The sequence below is a fragment of the Eublepharis macularius genome, chromosome 8 (assembly GCF_028583425.1).
Source record: "Eublepharis macularius isolate TG4126 chromosome 8, MPM_Emac_v1.0, whole genome shotgun sequence".
NCBI lineage: Eukaryota > Metazoa > Chordata > Lepidosauria > Squamata > Eublepharidae > Eublepharis > Eublepharis macularius.
In genome coordinates this window covers 11,283,253-11,302,083 of record NC_072797.1, presented here as the reverse complement: position 1 = coordinate 11,302,083, position 18,831 = coordinate 11,283,253, and the positions used below count along the sequence as shown (strand labels likewise).

General features: G+C 45.8%; 1 protein-coding gene across 1 annotated transcript; it reads left to right on the top strand.

Annotated features, from left to right (window-relative positions):
• The first annotated feature begins 1,211 nt into the window (after window positions 1-1,211).
• On the top strand, window positions 1,212-18,236 carry ATP5F1A (ATP synthase F1 subunit alpha). Its single transcript, XM_054986511.1, has 12 exons — window positions 1,212-1,378; window positions 5,451-5,529; window positions 7,099-7,268; window positions 8,991-9,164; window positions 9,253-9,419; window positions 9,822-9,970; window positions 12,468-12,619; window positions 12,730-12,954; window positions 13,775-13,882; window positions 15,503-15,647; window positions 17,429-17,579; window positions 18,018-18,236. The coding sequence occupies exons 1-12, from the start codon at window positions 1,316-1,318 to the stop codon at window positions 18,097-18,099; spliced, it is 1,665 nt and encodes a 554-aa protein (XP_054842486.1). The 5' UTR covers window positions 1,212-1,315; the 3' UTR covers window positions 18,100-18,236.
• Window positions 18,237-18,831: the final 595 nt, after the last annotated feature.

The window sequence follows — 18,831 nt, the reverse complement described above, 5'->3', positions numbered from 1 at the left end:
TACACAAGCAAACTGATCCCCACACCAAAAGAAGCTGTCTGCATCTCCATATCAAAGGAGTTGTTTACATCCCCCCTCTCCTCCTTCCCCCCTTCCCCCCCTCTCCTCCTCTATATTTGGCCAGTTTCCTTCTGCCCTCCATGCATCTGACGAAGAGAACTGTGATTCTCGAAAGCTTATGCTACAATAAAATTGGTTAGTCTTAAAGGTTCTACTGGACTCTTTTTGATTTTGGAAAAAGGAAAGGCTCTTTATAATCCAGGCAAAGTTTATTTTGAAGATACAGCCAAATGGAGGCGATGCAGAAGTTAAATAAACATTAAGCCTCCATAACGGGCAGGATCAGCAAGCCAAGCGTATCTTCTCTATTCCTGTTGGGTGGGGCTCCTCCTTACATCTGAGGCCACACCCCCAGTAATGTGATTGGCTTATGTGGGCCATGCACCATTTCAGCTTGGGGTGAACGTGGCCACACACATCTAAGGATTGCCAGCTCCAGGTTGGGAAATTCCGGGAGATTTGGGGGGGTGGAACCTGAGGAGAGAAGCGTTTGGGAATGGGATGGAGGGGAGGACCCCAACAGGGTATAATGCCACAGACCCATCCCTCCAAAGGAACCATTTTTTCCAGGGGAACTGATCTCTGTTGTCTGGAGATCAGTTGTCGTTCCTGTGTATATATTTTGTGTGTATATACGTATGTGTGTAAAATATGTGTCTTGTGTGTATATTTGTGTGTAAAATATGTATGTGTATATATTATATACATAAACACTTATACACGTGTGTGTGTGTGTGTGTGTGTGTAAATATGAGTGTATTTATACATATACACATATACGTTGCATTTACACATACATATACATAAATGCATGTGTTTATGTGTAAAATAATGCATGTATAATATACACACACTATATACATGTGTGTAAATATGTGTGTATATATGTATGTAGTGTATACCAGTATATGTATATACACACAAATCTACATACATATACACACACAAATATTTATATTTTACGAATATACATAAAAACCTAAAAAGAAACAGATTAAAAGAAACAGCCGTTGCCGAATAGAAACCCTGAAAGAGGCAGCCGGGGGGGGGCGGGGTTAACGCGGGCGCTTCCGATTGGAGGCCGAAGTGACTTTCGGTCGCCCTCGGGCCGGGGGCGCGGCCTCCCCTCTCTCTTCCGGCGGAAGGGGCGGGCGACCGGAGCGGCCATTTTGTCTGCAGTCGGCGTGAGGCGGCGGCTGCTGCACCCGTGGAAGACGCGCCTCCGGCCCTCGCCCGCTCCTCGCCTCGCCTCGCCATGATGCTCTCCGTGCGCGTCGCCGCCGCCCTCGCCCGCTCCCTGCCGCGGCAGGCCGGCCTGGTGAGCAGCGGCTGGGCGGGCGGGGGGAGGCCGGCTGGCCTCGGCGCCGCCATCTTGGGGCCGCTCTGGGGGTGACTTTGACAGCGGCGCCCGCGGGCGGGTCGGGGCCAAAAGCGCCGGGCTGCTCCGGCGGCTTCGCGGGCCTGCCTCTCGTTTCTCCCTGGGCCGGCCGGCCCGCGCTGCCTCTGCCCGGCTCTGCCTTGTCCTCCCGGTTGCAGCTCCGGCCTGGAAGGTCATCCTCGAGCTCGGCTCCCCTTGCGCTTCTCCAGCTGTGCCTGCGCCGCCCCGAGCCGCCCTTGGTTTTTTGTATATCTGCTTCATTTATGTTCTGCTTTTCTCCCCCGTGGGGTCCCAAAGCAGCTTGTGTGCATTCTTTGTGGCATCCTCACAACAACCCTGTTAGGTAGATTAGCCTGACACTGCAGCCACTGCACCATACTGCCCCTGCTCCCGTGTATATTTCTTTGCAGTTTTTTAAGAGTGCTTTCTTGAACTGTGCATTGTGTACCTTTAACGAGTTGAAACCCGAATGCAGCCATTGGGATGTCGGAATGGCCTGTGGATCCCACCAATGTGTGGAGCCGGTGTGGTGGTGTAGCGGTTGGTGTGTCAGGTTGGGGAGGCCCCAGTTCAAATCCCTCCCTATTCGTCTCTCAATCCCAGTCTCTCTATCTCTCCCTCTCTGTTTCCCTCTACTCTTGAATGCTTTTATCCTGAAAATCTTGTTGGAGTCGAAGGTGCCACTAGACTCAAATCTTGCTCCAGACCTGCACAGCTGGCCACTTACTTTGTCTGCCTTCATTTGAACACCACTTTTCTCCTCAGTAGGGACCCAAACCAGCATACATAATTCTCTCCACCATTTTGGCCTCACAACAACCCTGCGAGGTGGGTTAGGCTGAGCGTTTGCAGCTGGCCCAAGGTCACCCAAGTGAACTTCCGTGGTAGAGTGGGGATTTGAACCAACATTTGTCAGATCCTAGTCTGTCACTCTAGCTGCTGCACTGGCTCTTCTAGAATGAAGTTTGCTTGCCAGGCAGCTGTGGAAGCGAAGAATCAGTCCTGGCAAGTATCCAGCTTCATTCAGAGGAACTGTTAAAATAGGCGAGGGAACGATCTATCTTGGTGCTTTGTGGCAGGCAGGTATCCAACAGGGCTAAGGTACAGTGGTCGGCCGTCTGGTTGGCATGCGGAAGGTCCCAGGTTCAGTTCTTGCCATCTCTAATTGAAAGGTGGTCAGTGCTTGTGAAGGGCCTCTACCTGAGACTTTGGAGAGCCGCTGTCAGTCAGCATAAGACAAGACTGACTTTGATAAACTGACTCAATAGAAGGTAGTTGGATCAAATGTAATTTGGACTGGGGACAGTGCTGCACTATTTCAGCCTGCTACGATGTCCGTATCCTCTGGAGGACTCTTGTGGCAGGAGGAATGCTGTCCTAAGCATAAAGCAAAAGAACCTTCTGCAAATTAAAGACTAGGATGAAATGTGGCTGAAGATTTTATACGCTAGATTCTCTTCCATCTGATTAAACGGTACTCTGGAATGAACAAGGTTAAGGCTCAACTAAATATGCCTGCCATTAAAGGTGCTGGAAGATTGTTTTTGTTTGCCGCAGCAGTTTTAAGAGGGATACCATTCTTGAATTTGTCATAGGTATATCTGTCATGCCCTGTGGGATATGGAAAATAGCATTCATTTGGGAGGAGGAGTTTCTGAAGGTATTGGCGTGGAATCATCTGTAAGGTATTTGTGACCTTGGGAGCTCCTTACAGTTCTGGAAATGGTGGCCTTTAGCACTGCCTAGTTCATTATTATTATTACTTCATAATGTTTAGAAGCTGCCTTAGTAATGAATTGTCCAGTATACTGGCCGTTTCCACACATCCTGGCATAGCGCTATACTCACGGAACGGGGGCATCTTCCTGGCGCGATTTCTGATGTCGTCATTCCTTGAGAATGGCATCGTGATGACGTCAGAAATTGCAGCAGGAAGACGCCCTTGTTCCCGAGCATAGCACTATGCAAGGACGTGTGGAAATGGCCAGGACGTGTAAGAATGGCTGCCATGCAGCCTTTTGGTCTTGAACCTTAAACATCAGTTTTGGGGGTTGAATGCATTATGTCAGCAATTAGATTGCTTCTAAGTAGCCTTCACCTGTAGAGGTGTGCTGTTTTTGAAAGCCTCTTAATACGTTGGAATGGAAGAGTCAGAATCATAGAGTTGGAAGGGGCCTTATAGACCGTCTAGTTCAACTTCCTGCCCAGTGCAGGAACAACCTAAAGCATCCAGCCTCAGAGTCTTGATTCCTCAGTATTTGAAATTGGGCATGACCATTAACCTGGCTCCAGACATAGACATTCCATCTTTTATGATTGGTTGTTGGGAGACAGTGGCAAGGGCAGGACTTGACCTGTGTGCCCTACTCTAGGTATTGTGGAGCATCTGGTGAGCCAGTATCAGAGCATGAGGCTGGGTCAGTGAGGGCTCTTATGTTTTGCAGCTCAGATTTATTGTAGCAAATTAGTTTAGCAGTATAGATCAGCATTGCACTGAGCACAGTTGTGCACATTAGCATCTTAATTAAGTGACTGTGACACTGAGAGATCTCTGTCTTTTGGTGCTACACCTCTGAAGATGCCAGCCACAGCTGCTGGCAAAACATCAGGAACTATAATGCCAAGACCACGGCAATACAGCCCGGAAGACCCACAACAACCATCGTTCTCTGGCCGTGAAAGCCTTCGACAATACATCTTAATTAAGGTTTACAGTTGTTCTGACAGTTCTTACAACACCATCAGATGTTGCATAAAAGTGGTGCATTTATCTTTGCAAGTCTTCTGAAAGGTCACGTTCAGTGATGTGGCTTTTAAATAATTTAAATAATGTTAGCAAAAGAAGTGCACAAGGCAAGTTTGGACCATTTACCAACATGGGTTTGTCCATGTTTCTTATGCCATTTTAACCTATCTGACACAATGGATTTGCTGCTCATCAGCCCTGATAGCTGTAGATAGATTATTATTTACATGTATAGAATGGAAAATTTTCCATTTTGGAAAAAAAAAATTCCCCATATCACTGGTTATGTGTGAGAACTGCATACAGTATACAAGGATGAAGGTCACTCTGTAGTGTGTAAGGTGGCTTTTTTGTGGGTTAACTGCTTGTTGAAGGAGAGCAGAAAACATTTGCCTGTTTAAAATGAATGACCTTATGTGAAAGGATTCAAAATAGGAGGCTCTGCTTTATTTAGATGCTTTTTGTTGTCGAATCTGAGAATTCTGTGTAGACGGGTAGGGCTGCATTGTTGAAGCTGATAGGTTCCTAAAGGGCAGTGCAGGTATAAGACAGAGCTTTTGTAATGAAAGCCTTTGCATTCTAGGAAAACAAAAGCATTGCTTCACCAGCAGCTGGAGAAGCCAGTAAGAAATCTAGAAGAGCAAGGGACAAGGGATACTTCGTCTGACTTCCATACAGTGACCTCTGAGTACTTTGTATAAATTAAGATGATATATTTTGCTTCCTTTTCTCTGCTGTTTGTATTACCAGTAGGAGTCTAATCTGGAGAGCCAGGTTTAATTCCCCACTCCACTGCTTGAAGCCAGCTGGGTCACCTTGGATCAGTCACAGCTTCTAGGAGCTCTCTCAGCCCCACCCACCACACAGGGTGATTGTTGTTGTGGGGATAATGATAACACACTTTGTAAACCGCTCTGAGTGGGTGTTAAGTCATCCTGAAGGGCAGTATATAAATCGAATGTTGTTGTTGTTACTGGGAATGGTTCTTGCTTGTTCAGATCTCTTTGGTATAGAAGAGTTCACAGAAGGGATCTTTCTCACTAATTCTGCCTTCTTTTATCTGCCTGTGGCCCTCAAAATTTTGAGATTGTAGTGGTGAGCTACATAATTATGTGGGTATGTGGTGCTTTGTTGAAATAAGGTAAAGCCATCAGTCAAGCCTGCCACTTTCATGCAATCTTAATGGAAAACCGCAGAAGAACACCGTGATTTCTTAGCTGGAGACATCACTGAACATAAAATGTTAAATGCTTTTCTTTGCACTAGGTGTCCCGAAATGCTTTGGGCGCGTCATTCGTTGCAACAAGGAACTTCCATGCCTCCAAAGCGAGTCTGCAGAAAACGGGTGAGTCCAAACAAGTAGAAGTTTGGCTCAGCTAGGAATGAGAGATGGCGCTAACCGTGAATCATTGGCTTTTGCCGCCCTACTAGCGCTTGCTGTCGGAATCCTCGAGTTCGATCCTAAATACTTCCGCCCAGCTGGCGCTGTCTGTTTGCTGTTTCTATAATTTCCGCAGCAGTAAAACAGACTTGCTTTTTGGTAATGTTTTCACTATCTGGCTGATCCCAACGATACGAGTGTCAGAATGTACAGAGTAGTACTTAAAATTACTGACCAATGGTTGACTGAAAATGTGCCATGACTGCCTTTGAGGTTTATCTGTAAGCCCACAAATTTCCAAATCCAACGTGAACTGAGATTATCTCATAAAGTTTTGATTCCAGCTTGCCTGAATTTATTTGCCACGTTGGTAAAGTTCTGATTATTTTGTACGAACATTAGGTAAATGCATAAATAACGGACTGCTTTGCGTTTTCTGGGCAGGGTTCTCTCCCTGCTGGGATTCTACAGTTTTGCTCCCTAAGATAGTTTGGGAATGTATGTTTCCAGTCCTGTAAACCTTGGCTTGCCCTGACCTGGATGGTCCAGGTAAGCCTGATATCAGATCTCAGAAGCTAAGCAGGGTCGGCCTTGGATAGTAATTGGATGGGAGACCTCCAACGAAGGCCAGGCAAACCACCTCTGTTAGTCTCTTGCCGTGAAAACTCCGCCAGGGGTCACCCTAAATCAACTATGACTTGAAAGCACCACATACACACGATCTTTGGCTTGCTGTGTTGTTCTTTGGGAGTCCTTACTGTCTGATTGAATTGCATTTCATATTTTGTAATCCCCCATGAGTCTCAATGAGAAAGGAAGGCTATAAATATGGTTAATAATACTAATCTTGATTTTCCAATTCTGTAATAGTTGTTCTGTAGTCTACATAGTGTCTTGGGTGCTACTGGCTTTTCTGGAGCAGGACAATTTGTACATTATGGGGAAATGCATCGCATGAAAACCAAATCTGTAGACCTCCTGGTTTTTGAGGGCAGAAATCACTCTTGACAACAAATTAAGAGTCCATAGATGGCGCCATTTATTATGCTTTTTTAAAGGCAGCTTTTCTCCCCAGTAGAACCAGGTGTAAGTTTAAAAAGGGAAACTTGCAAATTAAAAAAGCAAACCGACAAAGCCAACACACAAATCTGGGCTGGGCTGTGGCCACCAAGCTGATTATCACAGGTCCCAAAGTGCAAGCCAAGTGCTCAGGGTCAAGAACCCCATTGCTCTTGCTCCCCAAAGGCTTCTGCCTCTGGCCGTTCCCAGGCTAAATACCTACATGAAGAAGAGAGAAGTCATCAGCCTAGATGGATCTCAGCTGCTGCTACCTTATTCCTCAGGAAGCCAGAGCAGTTTAGAAAATGTATATGTTGCCTCTCCAAAGGCTATGTGGAATCTGAAAAGTCAGTAGAGTGTGAAATTACTTTTGGTTATCCTAGAAATGTGTGGACACCTGAATAAGGAGCCGGAGCCTTGGTCTGCAGTATAAGAAATGAGTAAATGTAATTATCCTGATTTAAATTTTACCAGGTACTGCTGAAGTCTCGTCCATTCTTGAGGAACGTATTCTTGGTGCTGATACTTCTGCTGAGCTAGAAGAAACAGGGCGTGTTCTCTCGATTGGTGACGGTATCGCCCGTGTGTACGGCCTGCGGAATGTCCAGGCAGAAGAAATGGTGGAGTTTTCTTCTGGTCTGAAGGCAAGTTCTTCCCTCTTTGCAGACATCTTTATAGTAAATATATACTCAAGGATCGCAGTCCTTGAGTTCAAGATCTCTTGCTTGTTAGATTAAGTATGTGCTAAAAATGAAGGGTGAAAGGCTTTGGAGGGAAAATGGGGTTCAGGATCAATGCCAGGGAGGAATTCTGGTCACAGAAGTCCTGTAGGTTCCATCCTAATTTGATAAACTGCTGTGTATCTAGTCCAGATTATTTAAATGCAATTGTCCTAAAACTTAATATTTTCCAGATGTCTATCCACTGACGTCATACTTGGTGCCTTAGTGTCTGCAAGTTACATGACAGTCTTCACTTCAGTTGTTGTATGTAGAGATTTGAAACCCTGCCGGTGGGGAGAACCCATAAAAATCCAGAAGATTTTTTCTTATTCCCCCCAACTTTTTTTTTTCAATATTACTGATGGAAAATTTGGGGGGGAAACCCACTCCCTATAAAGTATTTTTTAAGAATGATTAAGATGCTCCTTAAGGAAAGGGCTTTCAAAATGTATAGCATGGAAATAGCTGAGGATTTTCAATTTTTCCAGGGGAAAAACTGGGTGATTTTGCAGAGCACTGAAGAAAAAAAAAGCTGTGAAATATTTTCTCTTTTCACATGAAAAAAGCCTGGTCTTAGAAAGCGCTTCACTCCAAATGCACAACATGAAAAAAACTGATTAACTTTCTCAGTTTTTTCCAGTGGAAGATCTGGGAAACTTTGGAGTATGATAAAAAATATATATTTTCCGGATTTTTGTTTACACGTAAATTATTTTGGCAACTATTAATATAGTGTGCCAAATAAAGAGTTAAGTGTTTTTCAAGTTAAAGTGTTGTTTAATATCAAAGCATGGTGGCAGTGCAACCTGCTGCGGCTTTGAGTTTCTGCCCAAATAATACCTTGTTTTGTTTACTAAAGAATTTTTCTGCCTTCAACCCCCACCCCCACCCCCCGGTCAAGGTGGCTGCATAGAGTGCAGCAGCTTGCAACTTTTTATTGGGGTAACCTGCAATTTTTCTTAAAGGGAAAAAAAAAGAAATGTATACTTTTAAATTACATAAATATGTTAAATAATACAATTTTATGTGCTGACTAAGTTATAAATAGCAAAGCAACAACGCGAGACCACCCGGATAACAGAACAGGAGAAAAACAATTCTGGGAGTAATAGCTATATGCCCACTGTTAACACCAGTGCTTGCATGGACTGTTGGTACTCCTAAAACTCTGTTCTCTAATGTTGGACATTTCACTGTGGAATTTGCCAAGTAAAAAATGACTGCACATATGGACTGTCGGATTTTGTGACTATTTACTGTATATTTATTGCATTATTTATTGTAATTATAACATTGATTTATGCACTTTTGCACATTGATAAATTTGTGAAATAAGTATACAATTGCCTTTTGATTGTATTACTCCCGGAATTGTTTTTCTTAAGTTATAAATAGGGCATCTACGTTAAAGCGGTGAAAGAAGTTTAGACTTGAAATAATTGCATATTTTTCAGTTTCCCCCAGTTTATACCTACCCACCCTTCAAAAGGAGAAAAATGTATTTTTTCACTTGTGGCTTCAAACATTTGCAGAAATTTTACATCTGTTTGTGTATGCTAGCCCTACAAGCACATAGCTAAAATGTATCACTTGCTAATTTTTTCTTACTTAAATGTTCATACTCTTTGTGGTTTTCCCCTCTAGGGTATGTCACTGAACTTGGAACCTGACAATGTCGGTGTTGTCGTATTTGGTAACGACAGATTGATTAAGGAAGGGGACATTGTGAAGAGAACAGGTGCCATTGTGGATGTCCCAGTTGGTGAAGAGCTCTTGGGTCGTGTTGTTGATGCGCTGGGTAACGCCATTGATGGGAAGGTAATGGGGCAGCTGTACTTACTGGGACCATGTTTAGCTGTTAGTGCTGGCTGAATTTGAAAAAGTGACAAAGTGTTTTGCCTTAAAGGGCCCCCTCACTTCCAAGACGCGGAGGAGGGTTGGTCTTAAGGCCCCTGGGATCATTCCAAGGATCTCTGTGCGTGAGCCCATGCAGACCGGCATCAAAGCTGTTGACAGCTTGGTACCCATTGGCCGTGGCCAGCGTGAGTTGATCATTGGAGACAGGCAGACAGGGTAAGGAACTGTTGCGTTCTTTTAATTGCTGTGGGTTTTCTGTTGAGGATTTCTAAGGTACAAATATCCTTGGGATTGGGGTGGGGGGTTAATTCTCTGACTTCAAAGAATTTTTTGTTACTGACTGAGGAATTGTGGGTCTGAGGTCCACACAGTCCATTGGCCAGGCTTTGTGCGTGTTGCCACTCCCTGTTGACTGGCTGCACCCCATAATGCATTGCAAGAGATCAGTAGTGGCAGACAAGCTGGCAGGGATGACTGTCCACTCTGGTTCCTAGTCTTTTCATGGAAGCGCTTTGATGAGCACCTGAGGAATCCCAAAAAGTGACTTTAGCGCTGCTACTAACTCTGAGCAACTTGCAGCCCAACAGGATTCTGGTAGCTTTTTTCATGTCTGTGCAGCAAAACCTCGATTGCTATTGATACCATCATCAACCAGAAGCGGTTCAACGATGGAACTGATGAGAAAAAGAAACTGTACTGTATCTACGTCGCAATTGGCCAGAAGAGATCAACGGTTGCCCAGCTGGTTAAGAGGCTTACCGATGCAGGTATTTGGTTCATAATGGAGTCTCTTGCACGTAGATCTGTAGCATAAAAGCTGTGGTAATACTGAACATTTCTTAACAGACCGTGTCTGTGCGCGATTCTTAACTAATCAAAGTGGTAACACGCATTACTAGGAGCAAAAAGACCCACAAAGGTAAACAATTATGGTGATATTCTATTTACATAAAAGGAACTGATACTAAAAGGAGAACAAAGAGAACTGCTAGAACCGTGTTAATGTCACCGGGCAGAACTACATGGACTCTGAACTGATATGTACGTTGAGATCCAGCGTAGCCTGACGAGGGCTCAAAAGACAGACACTCAAATCCCTCATAAAACAGGAAGCATTCTGGGCCAGCCTCTCTCACCTTGACCTTGCCTCACAAGGTTGTTGGTCTTCTCTATTTTATCCTACATGCACAGCCCTAAATTCTTTGGAGGAAAGGTAGGCTAAGAAAATGATAAGAACTACCTTGTTTAATACTTGTAGTGAGAAAGATGGCAGCTATAAACTGTCTCCGTGTAGAACCATCGAGTTTGTGATAGCTGAGCATGGCTTCTGGGTTCGTTACGGTGAAATGCCAGCTTTGTGTCTCACGTCTCCATCTTTCCCTTCCTCTCCAGCAGGTCCAAGGCCTTTCACAAGCATAACAAGAGAATTGAATCAATTTAATTAATGAGCATCAGAGTCAAAATATGCTCAGTAAAATAAAGTACAGCAACAAACTCTGTGTTGGATCTTTTCTTCGTAGAAAGATTAGAAACCTTTAAGTTTCAGTTTGCTACCCAGGTGGTACGGAGAATCTCTAATACAATGATCTTTACCCCCTAACAAGATACAAATGCAAGTTAAAGCATAAATATAAAACGCTGTTGCAGTATAGTAACCCAATCCTGACATGATTGCCTTTGATTGTTGCCTAATTAGGGAGCAAATGGGGAATCCAGGGGGAAGTAAAGGGTGGAAGGAAAAAACATATTCTGCCTTCACCTGAAGAGCAGAGTCTGTTGAACTGAGACCTGGGGCGGAAGGTCAGGATGAAGGAAGAATCCACACTGAAACCAGGGAAGAGATTAGGGGTCCAAGGCAAATGATTCAGCAAAAGAACAAGTAAACCAGCCACGAGGTTGAGGAGGGAGGCTTGGCTACAGACGCAGCTGCAAGTTGGATGGGCATGAGATTTATGGCTTTGGGAGGCCAAAGAAAACGGAGCAGTAAGGCATAATGAGAGACACGTGTTTACTCACCTCTACTCTCCACTCCAAAATGGCTTACAACATTCTCCTTACATTAACTCAAGGTATATCAGGATTGGGTAGCCGTGTTAGTCTGTAGTAGCAGAAAGTCCAGTAGCACCTATAAGACTCTTGCTTTTTCCTGTAAGGTGGGTTAGCCCAAGGTCGCCCAGCAAGCTTCCATGTCAGAGCTGGGATTTGAGCCTGGGTCTTCCAGATCTAAGTGTAATGCTCTAACCGCTACACCATGCTGTCAAGTATTGCTAGCCTGGCAGCTTTAAGAACATAAGAGAAGCCATGTTGGATCAGGCCAATGGCCCATCCAGTCCAACACTGTGTCATACGGTGGCCAAAAAAAACCCAGGCGTCCTCGGGAGGTCTGCCAGTGGGGAAGGGACACTAGAAGCCCTCCCACTGATTACCGCCCCCCCCCCTGAACACCAAGAATACAGAGCATCACTGCCCTAGACAGTGAGTTCCATCTATACCTTGTGGCTAACAGCCACTGATGGACCTCTGTTCCATATGTTTATCCAATCCCCTCTTGAAGCTGTCTATGCTTGAAGCTGCCACCACCTCCTGAGGCAGTGAATTCCATGTGTTAATCACCCTTTGGGTGAAGAAGTAATAATAATAACATTCGATGTATATACCACCCTCAGGACAACTTAATGCCCACTCAGAGCGGTTTACAAAGTATGCCATTATTATCCCCACAACAAAACACCCTGTGAGGTGGGTGGGGCTGAGAGAGCTCCAGAGAGCCGTGACTAGCCCAAGGTCACCCAGCAGGCTTCAAGTGGAGGAGTGAGGAATCAAACCCTGTTCTCCAGATTAGAGTCCTGCTGCTCTTAACGACTACACCAAACTGGCTCACCTTTGGGTGAAGTTCTTCCTTTTATCCGTTCTAACCCGACTCCTCAGCAATTTCATTGAGTGCCACGATGAGTTCTTGTATTGTGAGAAAGGGAGGAAAAGACTTCTTTCTCTACCCTCTCTATCCCATACGTAATCTTGTAAACCTCTGTCATGTCACCCCTCAGCCGTCGTTTCTCCAAGCTAAAGAGCCCCAAGCGCTTTAACCTTTCTTCATAGGGGAAGTGTTCCATCCCTTTAATCATTCTAGTTGCCCTTTTCTGCACTTTTTCCAGTGCTATAATATCTTTTTTGAGGTGTGTGTTTCCTTTTCATTGAATGAAAAGTGCCTTGAGGAAGTATGAATGAACTGTATTAGCTGATGCCGTTGGCTGTCTCTTCCAGATGCCATGAAGTACACCATTGTGGTCTCTGCCACCGCCTCAGATGCTGCCCCTCTCCAGTACCTGGCTCCTTACTCAGGCTGCTCCATGGGGGAGTACTTCAGAGATAACGGCAAACACGCTCTGATTATCTACGACGACTTATCCAAGCAGGTTCGGACTCACCATCAACCTCTCAATGCAGAGACCCAAATCCCCTTCTCATGAATAACTCTTTGGACTCAGCGAGGCCGACGTTAACAGCCTCTGTTTTGCATCCACAGGCCGTTGCCTACCGCCAGATGTCTCTGCTGCTGCGTCGTCCCCCTGGCCGAGAGGCCTATCCTGGCGACGTGTTTTACCTCCACTCCCGTCTTTTGGAAAGAGCAGCCAAAATGAACGACGCCTTTGGCGGTGGCTCTCTGACTGCCCTTCCTGTTATCGAGACTCAAGCGGGTGATGTGTCAGCGTACATTCCAACTAACGTCATTTCTATTACTGATGGGCAGGTAGGATCCAGCAAATTTGTTACCATGGGAAGGTATGGGTCTGTGTAAGAGGAGATGGTGTGTTGGCGGCAGTCGGGTGTGTCATGAAAGGGGAGTACCAGAAACGGATAGCAACCGTCTTGTTGGAATCATGTCAGTAGACAACTTCGCTACCAAAATGCTGCGGCAACCATGAGGAGTACTACAGTACCAGAAGTCCGTTGTGTCAAAAGCACCCTGGTTTTGCCGAATCACTTTGAGTAACTGTCTAAAAACCTTAGCAGCATAAGGTGGTTTGAGTCCAAGCTTGCCATAGAGCTAAGATGCAGTCAAGCTGGTTATACTCGAGTCCTACTTCCTCTTCTGCCACTTTCCATCCTTCCTGCTGTAAATACCTTGAAATAGCGCTTCCCAAACTTAACATCCGCATGAAGTGTTGCTCTTCATAGAGTCTAGGGAAGGGGGACAGAGGTCAACAACACTTGTGTGAGGAGATACATAAGCAGTGGATTGTTTCGAGCGAGTAACTGTCGGTCTGCAGTCGAAGAAAAAGATTCAGGTCCAGTAGCACTTTAAAGACCAACAAGATTTCCAGAGTATAAGCTTTCAAGAATTAAAACTCCTTTTGCAAGATACTTTGTGTAACCTTATGCGCTGGAAATCTTGTTGTTCTTTAAAGTGCCACTGGACTTGAATCTTTTTCTTCGACTGCCTCTGGACTCAAATCAAGGAGTAGACTGCTAAAGCAAAAAAGGTATGATTGGTTCCAGCTATGCTGCTTGTGAGATTGAAGTGGTGTCAGGTTAACAGAAGTCTTGGAATGCTCTTCTGTCTCCTACAGATCTTCTTGGAAACTGAACTGTTCTACAAAGGTATCCGCCCAGCCATCAACGTTGGTCTGTCTGTGTCCCGTGTCGGTTCTGCGGCCCAGACAAGGGCCATGAAGCAGGTAAGGGGTAGTCACCATGTTCCTCTCTTTAAAAGTACTACAGCACCCACTTTTTGTTCAATTAGCATGTAAGAGGACAGCAATAGAAACTTTCTATTGAGATGAACTTATGCATTATCTGTTAGTAAACTGAAGCAAACTTTAGCCTTTGCTCCTTCACCGTAGTTCTAACAAACTCTTTCAACCCTGAAAAAATTCATTGCCTTATTTCTGAATCTTGTGAGGAAGCAGCAGGCAGAATTCTCCTCTCTTTCTAACATGCATCATATTTTAGATTTTTGTACCCTGCTTTTTTCCCCGTTGTGAACCAGAGCAGCTTATGTCATTGTTCTCCCCTCTTGTTTTTATTCCTTGCAACAACCGCCCTGTGAGGTAGGTTAGGCTGAGAGGGTATAACTGACCCAAGGGCACCCAGCGAGCATCCATGGCAGAAGGACTGGATCCTAGTCTGGCATTTTAATTGTTACACCCCAGTTGCTGCAAACAATATACTACAGTATACAAAACAGTGTATAATTACTTAGTAATTCTAAGGCTCTTTCAGCCCTTCCTATGCTGGAAGCTTATACCTTTCAGTGGTTGCGTTTTGGGGAATATGATGCACCCACAATGTTCTTGCTACAAAGATGAGGGGAGGGCCATGGGGAGGGAGGTGAAGGGGGCAGCAAAGATTTGTTAGCCTGCTGGCTTGTTCTTTCTACTCACAAAATCCTAGAGGATCCTCCAGGCTGCAGTGGGAAGGAAGCCAGGAAAATTCAGTTCCACGAATGCAGCTGCACTTCATGACGCTTAGGATCACAATGCTTATCAAAATATACAAATGAGGTTTTGTTGCTTTCTGACAAGATGTTCCATTCCAGAGTGTGCTAAATGAGTTCTGGCTCTGTCTTGTTTGAAGGCTGCCCCGCATGTTAACGGCTGCCATGTTTCCCCGCTCCTTTGTTTGCATTTGACTGTTCAAAGCAGATCGTCTCTATCCAGTCCTCGCTTAGGTTAAACAATAGCTTTTTCTGAATCTATTTGCCGTAAGAACGCATACTTAATTCGCTTTATCTTCTAGATAACGACTGAAAGTATGTCACTGTTCTTATAACATAGATGAGCGATTGGGAGTGTCCCCAAAACAAGTAGTGGGTGCTGGTGGTAAAATTGGCACCATAGTTGGTGCCAATTGTGAAATAGTTGGCAAGTTCCACAGAATGGCAGGAGGTTCCAAACCAAGCATCCTCCTGTGACGGTGGCAACTGTTCCCAAGTGGGTGTTCCTTCACGCCCCAAAATGATGCCCCCTTGTCTCCTCTGAAGCACTTTCTGCTCCAGTGACATGGAAGGAAGTCAGGATTTGCTCCTTGCTCCGAGAAGAGGCAAGAAGCACATGGGCACCAGGTAGCACCATGATGGGAATCACAGAGATAGGATAGGGTGTGATGTGAAAGACCTCCTGCTGGGACCCCGGGGAGCTTCTGCCAGTCAGAATAGCCCGTGTTGACCTTGATCGGCCAATAGTCTGTCTCGGTATAAGGCTGCTGCACGTGGGGCTTGGGGCACCCGAATGGTCTTGGTCCTCCCTGCTCGGGATGACTTGAAGCCCGAAATTAAGCCTCTGCCCGGTTCTCTGCAGGTGGCTGGGACCATGAAGCTGGAATTGGCTCAGTACCGGGAAGTGGCTGCGTTCGCGCAGTTCGGCTCCGACCTGGACGCTGCCACTCAGCAGCTGCTCAATCGTGGCGTGCGTCTGACCGAGCTCCTCAAACAAGGGCAGTACGGTAAGGGGCTGCTGCCGCCTTATGCGGAGGCTGTTCAACTACTTGTCCCACCATGTGATGTAGGTGGCAGCTTGCGTTTGTGTTTGTGCCATCGAGTCGCCTCCGACCTAGGGTGACCCCATGAATGAAGGACCTCCAAAACGCCCTATCGTTAACAGCCTTGCTGAGATCCTGCAAACTGGAGGACATGGCTGCCTTTATTGAGTCCAGCCATCTCGTTTTAGGCCTTCCTCTTTCCCTCCTGCCTTCCACTTTCCCTAGCATTATTGGCTCTTCCAGAGAATCTTGTCTTCTCATGATGTGACCACAGTACGATAGCCTCCGTTTTGTCATTTTAGCTTCTAGGGAGAATTCAGGCTTGATTTGATCTAGACCTCACTTATTTGTCTTTTTGGCTGTCCATGGTACCCGCAAAACGGTTTGTGTGACCATGCAAATAATGGAATGTGTGTGTCTGGGGATTTAGATCTTGTTCAGAGCTAACCAAACCACTGGACTTCCTAGATGCAGGTAACCGTGAGAGAGAACATAAAGGGGTCTGTTTAACGTTACAGAATGTGCATCCCCAGCCATCAGCAGGAAGTCCTTCTCAACCCTCCAGGTGTCCTGATCCTCCCCGTCGAGGGTCATCCCCTTCTTTATTTCATACTTCGTACATAACCTAACGTGTGCATAACTGCTGGTTCCAAACAAAGTTTATCTTGTCACGCTCGGCAGAGCAGTTCCAAAAGGAAACGTTCTCCTCTGCTCGCTGCCTTGCAGTGAATTTTTAAAGGCTTTCAGATCTACAACTCTTTCCTAAACAAAACAGCAAATGAAGTTGTGTATGGTGTACTAGGAATGCACAACTATGTAGCATGTGTAGTGAACACTGTTCCTTAGAGCCTTGGTAGTCTTGGGGCTGAATGACGTGGCATTTACTGCCTCGGTTCGCTCTGCCAAACATGCATTGTGAGTTCTGTGCTCAGTAGTAGAGTGTCTGCCTGGTGTGCTGAAGGTCCCAGGTCCAATCCTTGGCCTCTGGATAAAAAGATCAGGTAGGAGGTCATGTGAAAGACCTCCACCTGAGGCAGCTGGTCTGAGTAGACAACACTGACCTTGATGGGACCGAGGGTCTGATTCCGTACAAGGCAGCTTCCTGGATTCACTGCACTTGATCCCTGGCACGTGACGTGAATGCCCAGTTTCAGTTGGGGCCATGGCACGTGGGGAGATGGACCTTCAGCCTGTCCCCCAGCCATTTTCCCAGCCTGATTCGGGGTCCTGTTCTCTTGGGGGCTCCATGTGCACTGTGAGAAAAACGTAGTGTACCCCATTAAAGTGCCCCCCCCCACTGCCATCACAGGTTGGGGAAAACATCAGCAAGAAGCCTAAGCGCCATTTCCCATGCCACTGTGGCCCTGATCCAAATCAGGCCTGCCCATATCAGGGATTAACTTCTCAGCATGCCACTCTTAGTACAGTGGGCAGGAGGAGGACATGGGGAGAACCCGTAGCGAGGCCCCACCCAGTCTCCTCTTCAGTTGCTGGTGGACTCGGAGCTGAGGAGCACAGCTGGCTTCCGCTGGAGCTTGGCCCACTGCAATAAGGGGAAGGTGGGCTGGTGCTCGTATGGTCTTTGCCGGGGGCTCCTTGGTTGGGTCTAGAGAAGGCGGATCCCTCCCTCCTGGGTGCGTTTTGTGGCTTCTTTGGGAGCTTAGCTTAGCTTCCGGTGTCGAGTCCGACTTCCACGGCGATGCAGCAGGAAGCTGGGTGGTCTGACCTGAGGTTTCCCTCCCTAGTCCCCATGGCTATCGAAGAACAAGTAGCTGTGATCTACGCTGGAGTCAGAGGCCACTTAGACAAGCTGGAGCCCAGCAAGATCACCAAGTTTGAGAGTGCTTTTCTTGCTCATGTTCTGAGCCAGCATCAGGCCCTGCTCTCCACAATCAGGTACAGGTTTCATTTCTTGCCGGGCTTGAAGATGGCTTAGACTTAGAGTGGGCAGGGGGAATTACCAGCTGGCCGTGAAGCTAGAGCTCTGTTTATGTCCTAGGAATAGCTGTGGCCTCCTTGGCACAGTTCTTAATGCGATTCTACAAACAGACTGTTGCAGAGTGATAAATCTTCATATAAACACCTTTTAAAAGCTTTCCTGGGTTGCAGAACAGCGCTCCAGTGACTGTATCTGTTCGGCTTGTAGCTTTGTGCTAAAAGCGAAGGGTGTTTCCTTAGGCAGTTGCAAGATAATCTCATTACATTGGATTTGGGTTTTTTTTTTCCTTGCGACTGCGAGGGGAGGGCAGGAGGTGAAAGTGGTGATGAATTGCTTACCTGCCCGGTAGCCTGCTGGAAATGAGCTGAAATTCATTTTTGGTTTCACCCAAACAGGACTGATGGGAAGATCTCTGAGCAGACAGAAGCCAAGCTAAAGGAAATAGTGATAAACTTCTTGTCTACCTTCGAAGCGTAAACTCATGACTAAACCAGGCTGTTTTTGTCAGTGACTGCTGATAGCACTCTGGTTCCATTTTTTCCCCCTCCAGAGACTTAAAAGATGTGTGAGCTGAATGTACAGATCTTGAGAATTAAAAGTTCTACATAAAGAAATCTGTGTGTGGTCTGCGCTATATGGTGGTCTGATGTGTGTGCCCCTAACATAGCAGTTAAAATCTTGTGCGCAGTATGAGTTCCATACTGAGAGTGCCTTTTCAGAGTCGAATGCTGTTCCTACGAACTTGTATCTCGGTGCTGAACAAGGTGTCTTCTCCCTTACACACATTACTTGGAACTTGAGAAGCAAAGTTGTTTTCTTTATTTAATGCATGAAGCTAAATCATATATAAAATGTTCTGATGGTGTGTGCTTGCATTGGCTTGAGGTGCCATTTTCCCTTTATGCAGAATGAATGCTTCAGTTGCTAAATTTTGGGGGCAGGAGGCAAAGCAGGGGGAAGTTGCGTAGAAAAGTGCATAACTATTAAAGTGACAAGTGCTGCTAGTAAATAACCGTTTCTCTATTCCCCTACCATAAATAGCTATGAATGTTGAATACAAAATCTAATCTACTTAATAACAATACAGTTCTAACAGTTATTGGTCATATGTCCAGTGGCAACATATACACAAATGGTGGTAATAATTCTCTTTTTGTGTTGGGCAGCTTGCTTGTCTGGGGGTGCCTCTTTTGTCTCATTACTGACATT

Excerpts from the sequence above, each read along its gene's own strand:
- ATP5F1A (XM_054986511.1), top strand. The coding sequence starts at position 1,316 with ATGATGCTCTCCGTGCGCGTCGCCGCCGCCCTCGCCCGCTCCCTGCCG. Across the intron at positions 12,620-12,729 it reads ACGACGACTTATCCAAGCAG|GCCGTTGCCTACCGCCAGAT; the intron begins GTTCGGACTCAC and ends TTGCATCCACAG. Across the intron at positions 17,580-18,017 it reads GCCCTGCTCTCCACAATCAG|GACTGATGGGAAGATCTCTG; the intron begins GTACAGGTTTCA and ends TCACCCAAACAG.